This window comes from Triturus cristatus, chromosome 4_2 (assembly GCF_964204655.1).
Source record: "Triturus cristatus chromosome 4_2, aTriCri1.1, whole genome shotgun sequence".
Classification (NCBI taxonomy): domain Eukaryota; kingdom Metazoa; phylum Chordata; class Amphibia; order Caudata; family Salamandridae; genus Triturus; species Triturus cristatus.
In genome coordinates, this window is record NC_140586.1 from 91,294,868 (window position 1) to 91,316,662 (window position 21,795).

Genomic DNA, 21,795 nt, shown 5'->3' on the forward strand with positions numbered 1-21,795 from the left:
AGGCAATGTATGTGTGCGCTGGGTAGAGGCGGGGTGGTGTCTTTTGTGGAGGTGTGGGGGGAGTGTTTGTCTGGGTGCAGATGTGTGAAAGTCATTATGTGTAGAGGTAGGAGTGATTTATGTGTTTTTGTATAAGTTAGTCGTGCAGGGAGGGATGGACAATGTCAATTTCAACATGTACTGTTATTCAATAACCTTTTTCAATTTCAGAAGACTGGGTGCTTTATTTTCCTTAAGTGTCCCCAAACATTTCCTACTCAGTCCCTTGTCATGCCAAGTAAAAACTGTCTTGAAAGCACAGGAAATACTCTAAGCATAAATGCACAAAGTCCAGCGTGCTCAAGTTTCTGGATACAAGCGTAAGTAGCTCATCCAGTGAAGGTTTTTTGCATTGTATTCTGGGGCCTATTGTTCTATTTAGACCATTATAAAATCAGCACTACAATTCCCTGGGACAATTGAGAGCTCTGAGTAATTTTTTCTTGGGAAGAGAGATTTGAAGAAACCAATGAACTGCAAAGTGATAAAACAGCTTTAAATGCTCAGACGTAAGAGCATAAATGAGGATTTGAGTGATGCTTATATGAAACGCTAAAGATGTTGGTGTTTTTATTTGCATTTAGTTTTCTTTAGTCATTTGCATTAACCATTTATGCTACTTTAGGAGTTAAAACTGGACAAAACGCAGAACTCTCCCGTAATTGCATTAACCACTAGAGTTATCTTAAGGTTATCAAAACCCCCTGAAAATTGCTGGGCACTCCAAGATCTCTGCAGCAGGTGTCTTAACCCCTTAAGATATTTAAAATGCAGCTTCTTTGGAGCAAATTAAGCCAGAACAGACTTACTGTTATATCTGTCTATGTTAAAAATGTATTTCCAGCAGATTCGTTTAAAATAAAGGTATATATTTCAGACTCACTTTTTGCATGACTCCGCCCCTCGTGACTCCAAGTCTTTCCTCTACTACACCTCAACCCCCTCCAATTTATAAGTTCCCCGAGTATATTTTTTCAATTCCAATGCTGGTGCAACATGAACTTTTCGTTAAAATCCATTGGTCGGGTTACATATTATTTGCGGTCTCACCAATAATGTGGCCATCTTCTGAGGAAAAAGTACGTCGAAGCATCCATACCGATACCTCTTGACGGATCAGTACTGTCTGAAAGAAAACCAGCACATTGACAATATAAAGTACATCACAAATTAGAATAATATCCCCCAATTCGAGTAAAAGGATCCAAACCTTGAAATTGTTTACTACTCTCTTAAAATGTTCAGATGGGAAAGTGAAACTAAATAACTCGCTCCGTTGCAGCAAAATAATCATCTTGGGCTTTCTCAAATATTGGCACGTGAGATTAACATTTGAAAGGCTCAGGCAGATCGGATAAAGTGAAACTGCTTGTGCTTAAAATTCACAATACGGAACTGTATTGGGAATGGGAACAGAGCTTTCCATGCAGCAGGTGAGTGAGGGCGATACAGTAAGTACATCCGAGAACACACATGCCAGCGGGCAGCCCCGAGGGGCTCATGTTCTTACCTGGAAAGAATGCGCATTGCTTTCTGCGGGGGCGCCCAGCAGGACACAGACTTCCAGCACGGCTGAGGGCAAGACCTCCTCAATGGCAAGGGCAGCTCTCACCTGGAACCATCAGCGCTGGCACACCGCCGCTCCCGGCCGTTGCATGGCACGGCTGAGGGAGGCACAGGAGGGCACAGACACCGTCTCCAAGTAGCCGAGGAGCATGTACCCGTCTCCCCTCAACCGCCGACGGACTCTAGAGACACCCCGGACCTGGTTAGCCACTTGTTGAGATGCAGTGCCCTGAAGTGTTCAGAAGGTGGGCTGTTGCGGTGTAGTCTTGAGTCCTGTTGCCTACCTGCAGCTGCTGGTCTCTACAGCAACTGCCGCACAGAAGGCAGTGTGGAGGTGGTGGCTCTGCAATGCCGTTGGGAGGTTGAGCGAGTAAAATGTCGCAGAGTTTGAGCTAATCTGGAGGTGACGCGATCACAGTGAAAGATTAACGACTGGCGAAAGATCAAAGCGAGAGGGGTAAAAAGCATGACAATAAAATGCTTAGACAGATAAAAAGGGGCGTATAACAAAAACGAAGAAGAGGAACCAAGAGAAATGGAAATGCGGTGAGACGGCGGCCTCCCTAATGTATATCTCGGAGTTTGCTGGAAATGTCACCGAGCGCGACTAATTGCCAGTGACTGCTTGTAAATCATGCTGCGACTCGACACGTCTTAAATTATTAAACGCGTCTGCCCTCGAGTGTCGGCAAACTTTCTATTGTGCTATTTATGTAATGTCGTTTTTTTCCTTATTCGCTTTTAAATGCACGGAAGATTGGACAATTCATCATGCCAACGCGGAGGCAGCTTTCTGGCCCCTCTGCGAGTCGTGGCATGAGGCGAGGAGCTTGTGGTTGTTGCAACGTCCTTTGAGCCAACAGCGGATACGTGGCGATGAACACACCGTATGATCTCCGCCAAACCGTGACCTCCCTTCTCCTCGTGTTAAAATAATAGCAGCCTCGTTTGAGTGTTCCCTGAGCATACATTAATGCCATCATATTCCAGTGGAGCGGACTGTAGAAACAAGAGATCTATAGGGCTCAACTGCCACGTGGGCGGGGATAAGAAAAACCAGCTCGGGAGTGGTGCGCGTGCGCGCTAAAAGAAATTCGCACCAGGGCCAGCGCGACCACCATCTGTTTCCAATTAAGATAATTGGAAACGATGGTGGTCGCGCGTGCTCCCGAGGACCCTAGGCCAAGGACCAGAGAAGGCGGGACATGCACCCGCCTTGAGCCAATTGCGTGCTGTCTTTCTTAGAAAGACACATGCAAAGGCCAATCGCGGGTTAATTTAAAAAAAGCACACGCACGAGTGTGTTCAGCGTTCAAAAGCCCTTACTTAATGTCTCGCAGAGCAGCGCATGTGCGCTGGCTCAGGCGAGACCTAAAAAAGGGCAGTTGTGTATAATAATGGGTTTCATGGCCATCTGGATTTCTGGAATACTGAAGAGTATTTGTCAAGTTTAGTTGCTAATCTTGTGTACACTGTTTAATCTTTTTGTTCCCTAGGAGTTCTGATTGCTGCCTGCTGTTTGCTTTTTTTTCATGCTAAATACATATTTTACCATGGACTGACGTTCTACAGTTGCAAGCATTTTAGGCTTTTTTTAAGTGTCCGTCTGCCCCCACTCAGTGTTATTCTTAAACCTGTTGTAGATTTGTCTTCAGAGAGCGAGGATGCCCAGGAGAAGAAAGAGAAACCCATGTACCTGAAGGACTATGAACGGAAGGTGATCTTAGAGAAAGAAGGGTGAGAGTGCTATTCCATTCTGGGCTGGAAGGGAAATAGACCACCCTGTATGCCTCCCAGGGAGAGGTCAAGCATTGGGCCAGCACAGACTGGCCTCTGTCACCCATGCCCTGGGCTCCATGCCAATATATATTGTACTCCTGCATCACTTCCCCAGGGAGAGAGAGAGGCTAAGCATGTATACATTAACTTCTCCTGTCTGCTTACCCAGCGGCAGAACAAGGGTTGCTAGTTTACCTTGTGTGCCTACCCTAGAGATGGATATGGGACTGAGCAGGTGTAGTCTTCTTTTCTGTATCTGCCATTCCTTAAAAAGCTTTGCCAAGGCCAGTAGGTCTGGCTTTATAAAAATATTTTATGGAATTGTGAAGCATAACCTGCAAATAGCATGGGAGTGAATGTGTATTTGTGTAAAAGCAGAGAATTGTAGAATACTATTGATGTAGGTTAAAAGGTCAATTTATCTAGTTATACAAGACAATTTAATAGCATTTGTGTGCCCTTGAAAGTTCCACCTCGGACAGCTGGACATATTAACAAAATGATCACAGCTGTGTGGATGACAAGCACTTTTTTGTGGAGCACACAAATTCTCCCCAATGAAAACATGGAGTCCTGGCTCCCAACATGTGGGTGGAACCAAGGCCCCTCTTCTGGCTTTCTCACATAGTTGTCTGGTGACAGCTGCGCTGTCAAGCCAGACCATAAAAAGAGGCCAGTTACTGCTGTCATGGCCTCTACTTCCTACAGTACAAAAAATGCCTCCAAAGAACGAATGGTTGTCCAGTCCTCTGGTTTTCGAGCCCTATCCTGTATGCTGGTGGTTGTGAGAGGTGGTGGAAAGGCAGGTGACCAATTCTATGAAGGCAGGTTCGCGGTGCCTTTGCTTTACCTGTTCTACAGAAATCCAAAAGCCATTTTGGGGATGGGTGGAGTAACATGGGTCATATTAAGTGGTTTCATATTTATTTTCCCTTTTAGGAAATATATCGATGAGGATGACGATACTGATGATGAGGAAGCATTTAGACGGCATGAGGTAACATTCTGAAGTGCAATTGGTTACAAGATCTAGTTCAGTGGTTGTTGCATTGTGGGTCCCGTAGCTTGTGAAGGTATATGCCCACGGATGACAGAAGCTGCTCAATCATCTCTGAAAAACAATCTGGTATTGCCTGTGTGCTTGGCATTATATGCTTGTGACCAAAAAACAAAACTGATCACAGTTGCAATGTTAGAAATGTTAACAACTGTCACTGTGATCAACTAAAGGGTATTGATAAACGACCATTTTTGTCAAAATTATTGAAGACTATTGCTTTCCCCTCAGACACTGTTTTGTTTTTCTTATTCAAAATGTTTTCCAAAAGCAACTCCATACACCTGCCTTTGGTTTTCAAATGTGTTTGCATTCAGGTCATTGGGGTCTGATGAGTTTGGCGCACCCAAGAGCGGTGCTTTAGAATCTGCCTCCTGCACAAGAGGGGGAGGAGGGTTCTCTCCTGTCTGATGTTCTGCTGTAGACTGGTGTTCTGGAATGTAATAACTTGACTGTATTCTTTATCTGCTTCATGTGGATTCTGTAGAGAGATGCCTCGCCAAGCTATGTGGAAGAGCAGAAGCGGATCCAAGCCAGGTACGTTTCCTTACCTTCGAAAGGCGCAAACATCCTTTATGATCTACAAGAATACCGGTGCCTCAGTATTTTATTTTTTATAAAGCTGAATTGTTCGCTTCATAGTTTTTCCTTTACTTGCACGCTAGCCTTTTAATTTTTTTTTTAATGTAATTTCTCTTTCTGATGACTGTCGTTTGCTGCCTATAATCGTCTCTTAATCAGAGACTGCCAACTCGCATAGGACTATTGAGAGCTGCAGTACAAGGACAGCTAGCTCCCAAACCTTTCACTCTTCCACCATCATGGCTCCTCTTTGAAGTAAATTATTGGTAGTGTGTGTAGTCGGTGGGCTTTGTCTGATTCAAGAATTAGTGATCTACCCCTTTTTAGCATAACCGCACCAAAGCCAAGGGGAAATATAAAATACTGCTATCTAAAATCCAGACACTAGGAAAAAGCACAGAAAATGATAGTTATGAATTGTTTGTGGAAATTGCACTGATCTTGCCATAACTGGTGTGTTTGCAAGATAACATCCAAATTGTCATGGTTTAAATCCAGCCATATGCGCAATCTAGCAGTTACTAAAAGTTATTGTCATGTTATAATATGGCACATTTATTACAATGAAAAAAGATTGTGGGTTAACTGTTAGGTGGTGCTTCAAACAAGACTCCGGTCTTTCATATGTCTTGCATGCCTTGCCCCTTAGTGTTTTATCAGCAGGCATAGACAAAAGTACTACCCATCAGCTTAAAATTCATAATGTCCCTGTTAGTCCCCTTATATTTATAAGTAATTTTGCCATAGCGCCTTATGTTCTGCTTTTGTTTCCAAAAATAAAAGAAAGGGTTGTTTATTTTATCAGCATAAGAACGTTTTTTTAATAAATGACAATTTCAGGGCTTGTAAATAAAGAATCCTGAAGTGTGTGAGTAGACTGACATTTAAATTATATCTAACAGGATTTGCCTGAGACATGGGGGCTGCTCTCCTTGCTGCTTTGGTGAGCATAAGAGCTTTAAGAAGTTCTATAGTAAAGTATGGAAACACTGTCTGGCCTTCTCTTTCAGACAAATACTAATTACTCATTTATTTTACTGTGCCAATGAATGCCTGCTTTACTGCACCATAGGAATTTCCCACATGGTCACAAGAGGGTCGTATAGGGACTAATGATGTAACCTTGGTATAGCTTGGTATAGTTATAGTTTCACACTGTGCCTCCACGTGTACAAACTATAGCTAATACTTCGTAAATGTAAACTGTGATCCTCCCTAGCAAAGTTTGATACCCGTGTTTGATATCCTTACGTGTTGAGTCCTGTTTGCAGGAAAGTCTCAGAACATTCCTTGAAAGGGCAATCGCCTCCTTGCTTTTCAGCAAAAGCACTACAGAAATAAATTTATTTCTGAATCTCCTTCCTCTGTTGTAATTAAGATTGCCCCAGAGTTCATCAAGACCAAAATGCTCTGCCCACGTATTTGTTTCTGCCTCATTTCATTATGCTCCCTCTCTTCCTAACAATAGTTTTCCTACCTTTGGGTCTCTCTCCACATCCATATTACCAAATTAAAAAGGCCCTTTTCTGGAGGAAAAAAAGCCCTTCAGATTTGGGCACCCTCGGATTTTCCCTTCATCTTTCGTCCGACATAAGGTATATTTACAAAATATATGTTATTTGCATGCAGCTGCTATACCTGGGGGCACGTCGACTTATCCAAAATTTTCGAAAGTACATTTTTCCGTCCTTGCCAGAAGAGGGTTGGCGAAACAAATACGACATTTCTTTAAAGGGGGACAAATTAAAAACTGCACAACAATTTAATAAAAGAGTAACATTTCCTAATTTTACTTTGTTTAATATTTACACACAAGAAATCATGTAGCCACATATTCAGCTACTCCTATAGAGATAGTATCTGTCAAAAGACAGTTTTATGAGTCTCTACCTCCTACCTTCCCCCTCCTCCCTTCCAGACTATTTGAATCTTGTATAAAGCATTCATCGAATAGAAATATGACTATCCTATCATGCTGGGAACCCCTATTAATTCTATAAATAGGCAAGGTCATTGCAAGAATAAAAATCATTCTTACACAAACTCACCTAAGAGCACTACAGTAAAGTAAAATGTTTGATTTCTGGGTCACTCCTACCATTATTGCAAAAAGGAAATCATGGAATGCAGGTTAATGTCTCAGAGGATTTATATATTTGCACTTTGTCTTGAATTACATGTGCAGATATCCTCAGTGTTGAATATCATGACAGGAGGTGGAAACAAACTAGATTTTGCCACTATTTTCTTTGGAACTGATGCTAACATTATGGTGTTGTGTGCATTTACTGTTGCCAGGAACTTTATCTCTCGAAACTGGAAACATAAGGAACCTCCCAGTTTGTCAGAATGGTGGGGACAGTTCATTGAGGACAAATAAATGCAAAAGATCCCCTGGTTTAAAGGAGAGCGGAAATGGGGGAGAACAACCACACCAATATTGACCACCCACCTCCCCACCAGGGATACAGAAAATCAAACCATATCCATTTGAATTTTTATCATTTATTGTATAATTCTTTGTCATGTTTCAAAATCCATTTAACACATCACATTTGCTGGTTATTTCATTAGCCATTAATGAATATTTAATCTTGATTCATACCCTGCTATCAGACATTCATAGCTCATGTACTCCACTCGAACCATACTAAAATCAAACAAAATCCCAATATGTGAACAATTTCAAACTATGGTATTTGTCAAAAACGCGCCCACCTTCTTTCAAAAAGATCGCTTTTTGTACAATTACCGTGGTTTGAAATTGTTCAGATATTGGGACTTTTGTTTGATTTTAGTATGGTTTGAGTAGAATATATGCGGTATGAATGATTTTTGGCAGGGTAGGAATTCAGGTTTAAAATTAATTAGTGGCTAATGAAATAACCGGCAAACATTCTGATGTTTGCTGGATTATTTTGAAACATGGCATAAAGGATTATAAAATAAATTATGAAAAGTAAGATGGATATTGTTTGATTTTCGGTACCCTTAAGGGGAAGCAGGTAGTCAATATTTATGTGGCAGTTCATTGAGGCTCAAACTAAAGCAAACTAGGTTGCTATGGCTAAAGACTTTCTTATGAATTTAAAAAGCTACTATAAAAACACACTATTGTCATTAAAATTATGAAATGTTTATAGGATATCTCAATTGAGGCCCTTCCGTGAAATTGATATAAACGTGGAACTCGGTCATTCTAATGAACTATTTGTTTTGTATCCCCTAAAAAGACCAATTAAAAAAGGAAAATAAATACTGGCCTCTCTCTTCCCAGTACCAAGGCATTAAACATTATTTAAATTCTTTCTTTTTAAGTATATGCGACTGATTCACAGGACAGCCTCTCAAATGATGCTGAATTTCACTGCAATGGGTGAAGGCACACAACTGATGTTTTTTGCATCCCGTCTCTGGCCTGTGTAGTGTTGCCGCATCTTTGAGGAAGTCTGTTTTGCTTGTGTTTTGTTCTCTACAGCTTCAGGAAATTTGTGGAAGACAGTGACGGAGAAGAGAGTATTGGAGAGGATGGGACTGCAGGGCTTCTTCAGAAGCGCAGCAAGAGCAAGGAGGAAATGGTGAGTCTGTTTGTGAATGGAAATGGAGCACCGCCTCTGCCAGGGACATTAACACTTGTTTTTTCAAGTAACTAGCTAACCCTGTAACCACAATGGAATACTAGTGTTCATTGTCTCCTGTAAAAGAAATCATACCTTGCTTTCAGAGCAGAGTGGCTTCACTGCTTTCTTGTGTGTGTCTGACTGGCAATAATCTTGGCCTGGTTGTGGTAGCTGTGGTGACTGCATTGGTTGGAAAATTGAGGTGATAAAGACTTGTATATCTACCAGACTCCTGCTCTACTGTGATTGCTGTGGCCCAGAACATAGAGATCAGGAAGTTTCTGTTGGACGCCCATCTGCAAGAAGTCCTCAGATTTTGTGTCACTGTGCCAATGTCGTATCACTCGTCCTTCCCCTTAACAGGATAAAGAGAAAGCTGATTACATCAACTGGCTGAAAGGGCAGAAGGAACTCGAAGACGCAGAGGAGGTGAAGGAGCTGGTAAGGGATACAGAGGGGCCAGGAGGTGAGGGTGCAGAATGTGACCATACCAATGTCTCAGAACGGCAGGAAAGGTGCACCTAGAACATGGGTACTCACAAACATTTTCCCTGGGGCCGCAACGTTTGGTCTATGGTGTGACCGAGGGCCGCATTGAGGCCAGCGGGGGGGGTGGGGAGGGATGTAAAGTGGGTGTAGGGGAAGCAAAGCCTGTGTATATATAGGGGCTGTCTTTAAAATGAAGGTGTTCCTAATGTTGAGGGCCTGGTTACTTCCTTTCCCTAACTGCAATTAACCTTTAAATACGTGAGTGCTGTATATTTAACATTTTTTTCATTTTAGTGCTGAGTCGAGTAAACAGCAGCCCAGTGCTCCTGTTGCCCAGGGGGCCGTCCTTTGAGTAACACTGGCCTGGAAGGTTTCCAGCTTTAGAAATAGTATGTAGGAGGCATCTTTGGGTTACATGGAGAGTCGTTGACATGTGGGTTGGTATTCCAGATGCATTGGGTGGTAGTGTTTTGAATTGAGGTGCATTATCGAAGGCGTGACGTTAACTTTGAGCGGATGGTGCTCAAGTACTTTATTGAGGTCCTTTATTTCGGAGTTGTGAGAGAATCCTGTATTAGGAAGGGGTTAATGACGTTTTTATTGAAGCGCTTTGCCCGAGGTGCAAGTCTGGTCTTTTTGATGACCGGTGTTCCTGGTATGTTTGAACGAGGTGTACTGGCATATATGTTTTTACTGTTTTGGTGATGCTCATGGCTATGTTTCCCTTGTATCAGAAACCTCTGAAGGACTACTGGAGTAACCCTGAGCTGGAGGAAGGGGAGCAGTTTTTGCGGGATTATGTCCTGAACAAAGGTTACCTGGAAGAAGAGGAGAAAGCACAGGAGGAGGAAAGGCAAGTTGTGTGGTGTGCTTCAGCCCCCGTCTCCCGTTCTTCCTAGATTACTGAACCCTCCACTCCATGATGTTGGCTTTTCCAGGCCCCTCCTTGCTTTCAACTTCGCAGATAGTTCACAGAGTCCTCCAGTACCTTTGCATCACACCTACCCTTTTTTCTCTGCGTCACAGGCACCCCTTTTTTTGGGGGGGGGGTCCCCTTTTGCTTTTTGCATCAAGAGTCCCCACTGCAGCGTCTTTTCTCTCCGACTCTGGCAGGAAATACAGAAAAAGCCCACTAGTCAAAAGTACCGACAATACCTGGATCACAGCTTACAGCTTTTAGGCGCAAAAGACCTATGGGACTTAAATCTTTCCCCATCAGTGTTAAAATCTGCCATAAAGAAATCTGTTAGGTTGTGGTCCTTCCATTCAGATAGGACAACACTATCAAAGAGGGGACATGCCTGGGCAGTGATTACCAACTACGAAGTGGGTGTCCAGCTGCCTCATTTGTCTAGCACATATGCACTTTATTGGAAGCGTAAGTTCTTAGCCTTGAGGATGGGAGAATGGCCCTTTTTGAAGAATCTCCCGGCATGGCGCCGGTCGGGCTGTAGCACTGCATGCAGGTTGTGCGGTTACCACACCGAATCAATGGAACATATTGTTTGTGCATGCCCAGTACTACTTCAAGCCAGACGGCAGTTATTGAGAGGCCAATGTATTAAATTGGGTGTACGTTCCTGCCGTCAAGCAATACTGGCTGCCCTTAACCCTGCGAACACCAAGTTAAATATTGGGCTTGCGAAATTCGTTCATAAAGCGTCAAGATTTCTTGAAGCCAAACCCCCACTTCAGTAAGAGTCGAGATCCTGAACTAAAAGATGTTTTATCTCAAACTACATGAAACCTAGGGCGACGTATTGCACCAGAATATTACTAAGACATTCACGACCACTGAACTCTATTTTATTGATCAACTGTTTTAAAAATTTTTACTAGAGTCAAACCAGATTATTTAATTATTAGCATGTACTGTTTTAAATTCTTTACTATAGTTAAATCAGATCATTTAATTATTAGCATGTACAGTTGTAAATGGTTTTTAAAATCAAACAATAAAGAGCTATATACTCTCTCCGATGATAGTGCAGCTTTATTGCTGCTGATCCTGGATTCTTGCGCCCGGCACATGGGGCCCACTTGGCATCACAGGAACACTATATTAGGCTTGTGTCAAACAGGCCTGTTGGGCATCGTTTCCGGATCTTCCCCTTTAATATTGTGCAAGTGGTCTATGTTTTGGAAGTCAAAACCAGACAGATGTGTTCAAATACAGAGTTGTGACCTTCTATACGAGTTTACACTTTAGCAATGTTCACTTTAACCACGTTGCAATTGGCCTATATGGATCAAAGTCTGGAACTGTGTCCTCTGCCTCTTTCAGAGGGGGTAGGGGAGGCTGGCAACTGTCAGTTCTCTCCAAGACAGGTTCTGGAGGAGGAGACTAACAAAACTGCCTATTTCTCACGTATACACATTATTTTCACCTTTTTGCCTTGTATTAACTTTACTTGCATTCAGTATATTTGTATCTCTTTATGGATAGGTGAAAGGCAGAGCCTTTCTGGCTGTGGACGCGCCAGTCATTTGTTCTGTAGCCATTGTCGCTGTAAACGTAAAGTCGAAGGATGCAAGTCATCCTGTCAAAGGGATTGTAAATGGCTACACTGCAGTGAAAGGACAAAAACAAGAAGCTGAAAGCCATCAAATAAAAAGCAAGCAAATGACAGTGATGATGAAACCTTCTATAGTAAACAGTGGGCTCTAAGCCCACTGTTAAGTTTTTGATATGGTCCACAAAAGTCCTTCGACATCAGACCGCACAAAACTGTTGGTATGTAAGATCTAAAAAATTACAGAATGGCCTTATGCCCCGAAAAATAGACTGGGTAGCTTATATTTAATAATACAATGGATGGAGCTTTTTAAGCATTGAGGCAGTCCATTAACAGCACTTTCTTAAGCAATACAGGTTCAGCCTCTCTCTAATCGCTCACACTACCACACTTCGCTTTAGTTTACGCAACAGAGTACACATTCCCTTTCTGGGTCTGGTAGTGATGCTTTGTGTAGGAAGCTGGCTCTCTATATAGTGTACCAAAATGAGATACACTGTGCAGAAAGTCCAGGCGACCCTTTTTGGTTTACAGGGGCATCCTTTAACAATCCCAGAGTGCTCTATTTGTGGTAGAGTGGTTGAGCAGCTTTAGGCTTATTGGAGGAGAGAGTGTTGGGCATTTGTTTTACAGAGTGAATACATGAGAGACACACTCGAGAGGAACTTCAAGACCAATTTAGAAAGCTAACATAGATTGTTGTATTAATTTAGACACCAAGATCATCGGAATCTGATAAATAGTTTCAGAGTTTTTGTTTTTAAATAAAATGGCAAAAGCTGTCAGATTTGAGGCATGAGCCTCGAATGCGGTAATGTTATCTTATGGGAGAAACGTACACTGCATAGGTATACTTGCAAAGGGTAGTTAGGGTTGATCTCTTAGACGTAAGGTGCTTAGGACGCCAAGGTACATGGAACCACCAGCAGTTTGGTTTTACCCACCCTGGTGTGTCCGAGTGCTGAAGTGCTGGTTGCGATGGTAGCCTCGAGTGCTACGCGATAAAGTCAGTGGAGAAACCTGTAAGAAGAAAAAGGCTGCAAATGGGGACTTGGGGACAAGTCCGGCAGAACCCAAAGGGGGGGGGGCTTGACTCTTGAAGGTCTCTAGGGCAAGGGGACACCATCGGTTGAGCCAGACTTGGGCTGTGGTGCTCGGGTGCAGAGGTGTTTTGTCCTGGTCACTTGCGTTGGAGGCTCTCACATCTTGGGGTCAACCTTGGTATGAGGGGAAAACAGGACACCAGGGCTACTCTCTGAGATGGTCTTGGTGATGCTGACGTCCCTCGTCCGTAGGTCGGTCTTGGCAGTGTTGGTGTCCGGACTGGACACTTAACAAGCCTTGGCTGCTGCAAGGACTTTTGTACCCAGGGTATTGGTGCTGGGGGATCCATGGAGGGTCTAGCGGTTCAACTCTCAGGGAGACGGGGCTGACCTCTGGGAGCCACAAAGTCCTTCTCCTGGGATGCTGCTGTCTTGGTGGACCAGGTGGTCAGCAGAATGGTGTAGTGGACATATGCGGTCAGTGACTGCAAGGACGCGGCTCTTCCACTTCAAGGGAGATGCTGGCTGGCTGTCAAAGTGCTGGCGGGCCTCCAAGGCTTTAGGAGGATGCACAGCTGCTGGACGAGTCGGGTCTTTGCAGTTGTCGGGACGGCAGCAGGCAAGCAGAGTTCCGTGTCCGTTCCGGAGCTGTTCCACAGTTCTTGCGATGTTGGCTCTTCTTTGTCCTTCTGTCCCCGGTAGACAAATCTTCTTTCCTGGTGTCAGGGAGACCCCTAAATACTGAATTTAGGGGTGTTGTAAGGGAGCGTAAGGAAGTAGCCAATGGGCTACTTAGCCCTGGGGTGACTACACACCCTACATGACCTCTTCCTGATAGGAGTGAGCATAAACATGACCCAGAGTTCCTAGTTTTGCCAAAAACAAGATGGTGAAACCATTCTTTCTTCATTCACTTCAGGTAGCTCACCTTAGGAGTATGACTAGCCGGAGAGGGAATATGCTTTCTGATTAGTTAATTTTCCCACCTGTCCTGGTGCCAAATGGGTCACAGGGCACACAGTGGCATTCCCAGGTCTGAGGGTAAGCCCGAGTCACATATCAAAGGCAGCAGAAGCTTCAAACCGTCTGGACTTGCTATGCTAAAACGCTAGCCATCCTGCTGGAGGAGGTATGAACAGCTTCCTCCGGAACAAGCTTTGATTCTGACCTCAAAGCATGGGCAGTCTCCTGCAAGGGGACAGGAACTTGTCTGTGGGGGCAGGCTGGACGTTACCAGTCAGCCAACACACTAGATACTGGTAGGGTTTTCAGGGGCACCTCTAAGATGTCCTTTGAGTTCCTGTCATAATAAATCTAGTACTGGCAACAGTGCACATTTATTAAGACATGGTGTTTGATACCAAACATCATTGGTTTCAGTAAAGCCATCATGTAGCTGGGGAACTCCTGATGCCCAGTATGTATCCTTAAGATGGCTTCACTGATCACTTGTAATATCTAGTAATTGAACTAGACATCACAGGATCGTATCTGCTCATGCAGATATGTCCCCAGGTGTAATGTAATGCACCCTGCCTTAGGGCTCTAAGGCCTGCTGTAGGGATGACTTGTGTATATTGCATGCAGTGTCTGTGGGCATGGCAATCAGGGTATGTGCATTGTCATGTTTTCACAATGGGTTGGGCCATTTTACAAAGCCTGCAGTGTTAGTCTGCATATCTTTGGGTCTCTTATGGTGGCAAAATACATGCTGCAGCCTTTCGTACCCATGCCCAAGGTTCCAGGGGGACCATTTATTAGGATCTTGTAGGGGTCCTAATGTCCTAGCCAGTTGGTTAACAATTGAACATGGTTTTGTTTTTGGGAAAGAGCAGTGGCCCTGTGCACATGAGTTGAAAAATATCAGTACCAGTGGCAAAAAGTGGAGGTGACCATCTCAAAACAGGGATCTTTCCTGCACAATGTATGTATATACTAATGAGCGTGGCAGGTTAGAAATTGAGATGTATTGGGAGCAGGGCTTTTAAGTGGGCTGGGTCCTGTCGGTGCTCAGCACTGGCAGCTCTAAAAACCAGGTGCTGAGACGGGTCTGTACCGGACCCCCTATTTTTGCCTTCACCCTCCGTGAGAAACAAATCTGGCTTTCATAGCAGTACCACCATCCCCAGCCTTTAATGTAAATTCAAAGACACTACTTTGTTATGTGTGCTACCACAATCGGGAGCTAATTCAAAGATAGGATTCCTGGATAGTGATCTGAAAGAGCATGCCGCAGAAACAGTCGGGAGCCATGGGTGTGATGGACAGAATTCAGGGTGTAAATGTAACACGTATACAAATTATTAGCTGCTGAAGGCTGATAAAGCAGCTGCACTATAGTAGAATCTTCTAGATATTTTTCAATCCCACAAAAATAAAATAAATATTTTCTTAAGGGTTTCATTTAAAGTTTCCAATGGAGCATTACGGTCATCTTCAAAATGGTCAGGGCAAAAACAGCAACCCTGCCGCCCAGTCTAGCAAGAGAGAGAACGCGTCCAGTATCAGCACACTTTCAGCTTACAAGACTAAAGACGAGGCCTTAAAACCAAGAATAGAGCATTCTGTTGACACTCTTCTTTCTCTGCGCTTCCTAGGATAGAGAGTTCACTACAGCTGATGCAAAGTTCTGTTGAGTGGATTTTTTCTTTTTCTTTCAGTGAAACACAGAGCAAAGGGACTTTGTCAAAACACATGCATAAATATTCCTAGCCTCTTACACTGCTTTCTTTCTCTGGCTGCTGTGCACTCTGGTTACTCATGGTCATGCTGTGTGTCCCTCGTGGAGTTTTTTTCAGTTGCGGCTGGTGTCAGGGAAAGAGGCGGGGTGGTGGGACAAAATAAAATTGAAAAAAGTACCTGAATCCCGGTGCATCGCCGCTCTTCTGGCTCCACTGCAGGGACAGGCTCCTAGACTGCCCTGCAGCCTATCCTGATGCTGCGCTCTCGGCATGAGAGCAGCATCCGGATTGGCCTGAGCACCCTCGATTTGCACTCCCAGGAAGACTTGAGACGAAGCCTGCTGCCTCCAACTGAGCAACGCAGCTTGGGTTGGAGACCGCTTCAGTGCGCATGACTGTTTGGTCGTCCTGAGATGGTTGACCAAACTGTCATGCGCATTGACAGCAGTGCATCTACCACGCCCCCTCGTGGCAGTCATCCCCATGGCCCAACTCCCTAGACTCCACAGTATGCTGAAAGATAAAATGATAATAAACATGCTTTATTATCGTTTTATTTTTCACGTTTTGCTGCTGGGGTGGGGCGCTCCTCCGCCGAATTTTTTTAGCACTTATTCCAGTATTACTGTTTTCTCTCTTTTCTAGGGCTGCCAAGAATTTTAGAATAAAGCAAATCCTGTTGCTATAGCTATTGGGTATCATATTTCTGCATAATATTTTCAAAGGGAAAGTGAACGTTTCAGCACTGTTCACTCACAAATACAAGTAACGCAAACAGTCTCTGTTAGGCGTTTGTATGCAGTGCACGAAAATGGGCAGTCTGTAGTAATCCGTGCAGAAAGTGTCAGTTGTTTAAAAATACCTGTTAGTCCCACAATTGTCCTGATCAGACTTACTATGTCTAATGGTGCAGAAATATGTTTCTGTATAAACCTAAATGTAGTGTTGCTTGTGGTTTTCAGTTTTTGGTTTTGTGAAAGAACTGTTTGTACAGTGAAGGGTTGTAATCCCCTCCATTAGGTCACACCCTTCGTTACATAGGCCACGCCCCGTTTGATACCCCCTACCTACCCCCCCTTTCCATCCCACTTAACGTACTGATTTGATTGGGAGAGCTGGGTACTGGTATAGTATGGGATGTGCAGGTCATGATCGGGGTGCATTCTCTTGCGAAGTAATTGTGTGTGAATAACAGCAGGAGGTGCTGCAGGGCAAGGTTTAGATGCCCCCTCAGAGAAGAGTTTGCAGCAGCAGCGGGCGGTGCAAATCGAAATGGAAGAAAGGTGGAACAAGCTGCTTGCCAGTAGGTGAGGAGCAGGAGCTGCTGCGGGTCGGGTTTTAAGCCTGGCCGAGCTGTGTGGCTCCGTGCTGTAACATCTGTAGTACTGCACGACTGGAACAAGGTGCACTGGCCGAGCTGTGAGTTCGTGCTGTAACATCTGTAGTACTGCACGACTGGAACAAGGTGCACTGGCCGAACTGTGAGTTCGTGCTGTAATATCTGTAGTACTGCACGCCTGGAACGAGATGTACTGGCCGAGCTGTGAGTTCGTGCTGTAATATTTGTAGTACTGCACGCCTGGAACGAGGTGCACTGGCCGAGCTGTGAGTTCGTGCTGTAACATCTGTAGTACTGCACGACTGGAATGAGGTGCACTGGCCGAGCTGTGAGTTCGTGTTGTAATATTTGTAGTACTGCACGCCTGGAACGAGGTGCACTGGCCGAGCTGTGAGTTCGTGCTGTAATATTTGTAGTACTGCACGCCTGGAACGAGGTGCACTGGCCGAACTGTGAGTTCGTGCTGTAATATCTGTAGTACTGCACGCCTGGAACGAGTTGTACTGGCCGAGCTGTGAGTTCGTGCTGTAATATCTGTAGTACTGCACGCCTGGAACGAGGTGCACTGGCCGAGCTGTGAGTTCGTGCTGTAATATCTGTAGTACTGCACGCCTGGAACGAGGTGCACTGGCCGAGCTGTGAGTACGTGCTGTAATATTTGTAGTGCCGCACGTCGGGAGTGCGATGCACTGGCCGAGCTGTGTGGCTCCGTGCTGTAACATCTGTAGTACTGCACGCCTGGAACGAGGTGCACTGGCCGAGCTGTGAGTTCGTGCTGTAATATTTGTAGTACTGCACGCCTGGAACGAGGTGCACTGGCCGAGCTGTGAGTTCGTGCTGTAACATCTGTAGTACTGCACGACTGGAACGAGGTGTACTGGCCGAGCTGTGAGTTCGTGCTGTAACATCTGTAGTACTGCACGACTGGAACGAGGTGCACTGGCCGAGCTGTGAGTTTGTGCTGTAACATCTGTAGTACTGCACGACTGGAACGAGGTGCACTGGCCGAGCTGTGAGTTCGTGCTGTAATATTTGTAGTACTGCACGCCTGGAACGAGGTGCACTGGCCGAGCTGGGAGTTCGTGCTGTAATATCTGTAGCACTGCACGCCTGGAATGAGGTGCACTGGCTGAGCTGTGAGTTCGTGCTGTAATATCTGTAGTACTGCACGCCTGGAACGAGGTGCACTGGTCTAACTGTGAGTTCGTGCTGTAATATCTGTAGTACTTCACGCCTGGAACGAGGTGCACTGGCTGAGCTGTGAGTTAGTTCTGTAATCTTTGTAGTACTGCACGCCTGGAACGAGGTGCACTGGCCGAGCTGTGAGTTCGTGCTGTAATATCTGTAGTACTGCACGCTTGGAACGAGGTGCACTGGCCGAGCTGTGAGTTCGTGCTGTAATATTTGTAGTACTTCACGCCTGGAACAAGGTGCACTGGCCGAGCTGTGAGTTCGTGCTGTAATATTTGTAGTACTGCACGCCTGGAACGAGGTGCACTGGCCGAGCTGTGAGTTCGTGCTGTAATATTTGTAGTACTGCACGCCTGGAACGAGGCGCACTGGCCGAGCTGTGAGTTCGTGCTGTAATATTTGTAGTACTGCACGCCTGGAACGAGGTGCACTGGCCGAGCTGTGAGTTCGTGCTGTAATATCTGTAGTACTGCACGCTTGGAACGAGGTGCACTGGCCGAGCTGTGAGTTCGTGCTGTAATACTTGTAGTACTGCCCGCCTGGAACGAGGTGCACTGGTCGAGCTGTGAGTTCGTGCTATAATATTTGTAGTACTTCACGCCTGGAACAAGGTGCACTGGCCGAGCTGTGAGTTCGTGCTGTAATATTTGTAGTACTGCACGCCTGGAACGAGGTGCACTGGCCGAGCTGTGAGTTCGTGCTGTAATATCTGTAGTACTGCACGCCTGGAACGAGGCGCACTGGCCGAGCTGTGAGTTCGTGCTGTAATATTTGTAGTACTTCACGCCTGGAACAAGGTGCACTGGCCGAGCTGTGAGTTCGTGCTGTAATATTTGTAGTACTGCACGCCTGGAACGAGGCGCACTGGCCGAGCTGTGAGTTCGTGCTGTAATATTTGTAGTACTGCACGCCTGGAACGAGGCGCACTGGCCGAGCTGTGAGTTCGTGCTGTAATATTTGTAGTACTGCACGCCTGGAACGAGGTGCACTGGCCGCGCTGTGAGTTCGTGCTGTAATATCTGTAGTACTGCCCGCCTGGAACGAGGTGCACTGGTCGAGCTGTGAGTTTGTGTTGTAATATCTGTAGTACTGCACGCCTGGAACGAGGTGCACTGGTCGAGCTGTGAGTTTGTGCTGTAATATCTGTAGTACTTCACGCCTGGAACGAGGTGCACTGGCTGAGCTGTGAGTTCGTGCTGTAATACTTGTAGTACTGCCCGCCTGGAACGAGGTGCACTGGTCGAGCTGTGAGTTTGTGCTGTAATATCTGTAGTACTGCACGCCTGGAACGAGGTGCACTGGTCGAGCTGTGAGTTTGTGCTGTAATATCTGTAGTACGTCACGCCTGGAACGAGGTGCACTGGCCGAGCTGTGAGTTCGTGCAGTAATATCTGTAGTACTGCACGCCTGGAACGAGGTGCACTGGCTGAGCTGTGAGTTCGTGCTGTAATATTTGTAGTACTGCACGCCTGGAACGAGGTGCACTGGCCGAGCTGTGAGTTCGTGCTGTAATACTTGTAGTACTGCACGCCTGGAACGAGGTGCACTGGTCGAACTGTGAGTCCGTGCTGTAATATCTGTAGTACTTCACGCCTGGAACGAGGTGCACTGGCCAAGCTGTGAGTTCGTGCTGTAATATCTGTAGTACTGCCCGCCTGGAACGAGGTGCACTGGTCGAGCTGTGAGTTTGTGTTGTAATATCTGTAGTACTGCACGCCTGGAACGAGGTGCACTGGTCGAGCTGTGAGTTTGTGCTGTAATATCTGTAGTACTTCACGCCTGGAACGAGGTGCACTGGCTGAGCTGTGAGTTCGTGCTGTAATACTTGTAGTACTGCCAGCCTGGAACGAGGTGCACTGGTCGAGCTGTGATTTTGTGCTGTAATATCTGTAGTACTGCACGCCTGGAACGAGGTGCACTGGTCGAGCTGTGAGTTTGTGCTGTAATATCTGTAGTACTTCACGCCTGGAACGAGGTGCACTGGCTGAGCTGTGAGTTCGTGCTGTAATACTTGTAGTACTGCCCGCCTGGAACGAGGTGCACTGGTCGAGCTGTGAGTTTGTGCTGTAATATCTGTAGTACTGCACGCCTGGAACGAGGTGCCCTGGCCGAGCTGTAAGTTCGTGCTGTAATATTTGTAGTACTGCACGCCTGGAACGAGGTGCACTGGCCAAGTTGTGAGTTCGTGCTGTAATATCTGTAGTACTGCACGCCTGGAACGAGGTGCACTGGTCGAACTGTGAGTCCGTGCTGTAATATCTGTAGTACTGCACGTCGGGAATGAAGTGCACTGGCCGATCTGTTTGGAAATGAAAGGCGGTGCTGCAGCTCCGACCGAGAAGCATGTCGACGAGGTGTTTTTGGTTCCCAGCACAGTGATGGGAGAGAGTGCTGCACACGGTTGCGGTGCGCCGCGGGAACCGCGTGTTTGCCTCATTGGATGCTGCCCAGAGCACCGGCAGAGCAGTGTGCACAGTACTGGAATCGGGGGTCATGGAGCTGCCCTCGTGCATCTCGCCCCCGCCTTTGCCGCCCTTTTCCCTGCCTCTTGCAGCCTTTTGATGCTAGAACTGATACAATGCTTTACACCTGCCACATACACTGCACGAGCTGCTCGCAGGCCGCGCTCTGAAGCTCTGCTTCAAGCCGCCCCTCGGCCAACCCAGTGCCCTTCCTCGCAGCGGCGGCAAAAGCGCTAGCGCTGCCAGCATTACCCGTTTTGCACCCCCCCTTTACCTATTTATTATTTTGAAGGAGTACCCCTTTTATTATTTGTGTGCTGTGCCTGTTAGTGTTTATTTAGATTTTGCCCTGCTGGTTCAGCCTGCCCGCCTTCCGGAGTGTTAAAGCAATTCAAGGCTAAGCGAATGCAGCCAGTCTAGATCTGAGGGAGCCGCACACAAGTTCTTATTGCAGCAAACCTTTCTCTGGTGCTGTAGAGCAGTGGTGCTCCTGAGCACTGGGCCCCGCAGTACCCTATGACATGAATGGGTTTTTGGGACGCCAATGCATTACAGTTAGCATATTTGCCACTTTTTAAAACTAACTTAAAAAAATACTCTTCTTTTTTCAAGTGAGTAATTCGCAAAGACTGTATTAAAACAAGCATTTGCAAAGCCAAAAGGTCTCGTCTGTGCAACCGCTTTTTCCTTTGCCAATGTCTTTTAGCCATGTTGTGCACCAGCGTGGCTGCTGTTCATCATGGCTCAAAGTTAGTGGCGTCGAGCAGAGTGGTGTGGACTGTAGTGTCAGAGTGGAGTGTCGAAGTGTTGTGGAGTGGAATAGAGTGAAGTGTCATAGGAAGGAGTGGGGTAGAGTGTCATCGACTGTGTCATAGGATGGAGTGGCCTCGACTTTCATGGAGTGACGTAGAGTGGACTGTCAGGGAGTGTCGTAGAATGGATTATGGGTGGTGTGTCTGCCATTACAGACAACACATTTTCAATTGAAATGACCATTACATTTTTATATACAGTTTTACTGATAAGACTATACAGTGCCCAAACGATAATGTGTGGAAATGGCATCACCTAGTGTATAGATTTGTTTGGATCGTATTAAAATGTTTCCCCCAAACTTCAGAATTTCTAAAAATGTGCTTCATTTGTGCTTTCCAAATTCTGATATATTCTGAAATATTTGCACAGTTCTTTTATAGATATTTAAATTTTGGTGTGTGCTAGAAAAAACACCTTTCCTTACCCACCCCCAGTATCAAAGTTTTCGTCACCTATATCCTCTCAATTTAAAGTCAGAGACAGAAAAGTAAACACCTAGCTACCTGGAAGACAGAGCCTGACATTTGACCTCTGTCTTTGAATGCACAACAAATATGACGAGAATTTTTTTTATAGGCCTCTTGTAATCAGAAAGTGAGCACTTGTGGAAAAATA

General features: G+C 45.5%; 1 protein-coding gene across 1 annotated transcript in view; it reads left to right on the top strand.

Moving 5' to 3' along the window:
• Positions 1 to 21,795, top strand: part of KRI1 (KRI1 homolog) — a 97,596-nt gene that overhangs the window by 40,584 nt on the left and 35,217 nt on the right. The window contains exons 4-9 of the mRNA XM_085600690.1: positions 3,249 to 3,342; positions 4,324 to 4,381; positions 4,929 to 4,978; positions 8,502 to 8,601; positions 9,007 to 9,084; positions 9,867 to 9,985. Of these exons, the coding sequence (XP_085456816.1) occupies positions 3,249 to 3,342; positions 4,324 to 4,381; positions 4,929 to 4,978; positions 8,502 to 8,601; positions 9,007 to 9,084; positions 9,867 to 9,985 (499 nt within the window). The remainder of the gene's footprint in view (positions 1 to 3,248; positions 3,343 to 4,323; positions 4,382 to 4,928; positions 4,979 to 8,501; positions 8,602 to 9,006; positions 9,085 to 9,866; positions 9,986 to 21,795) is intronic.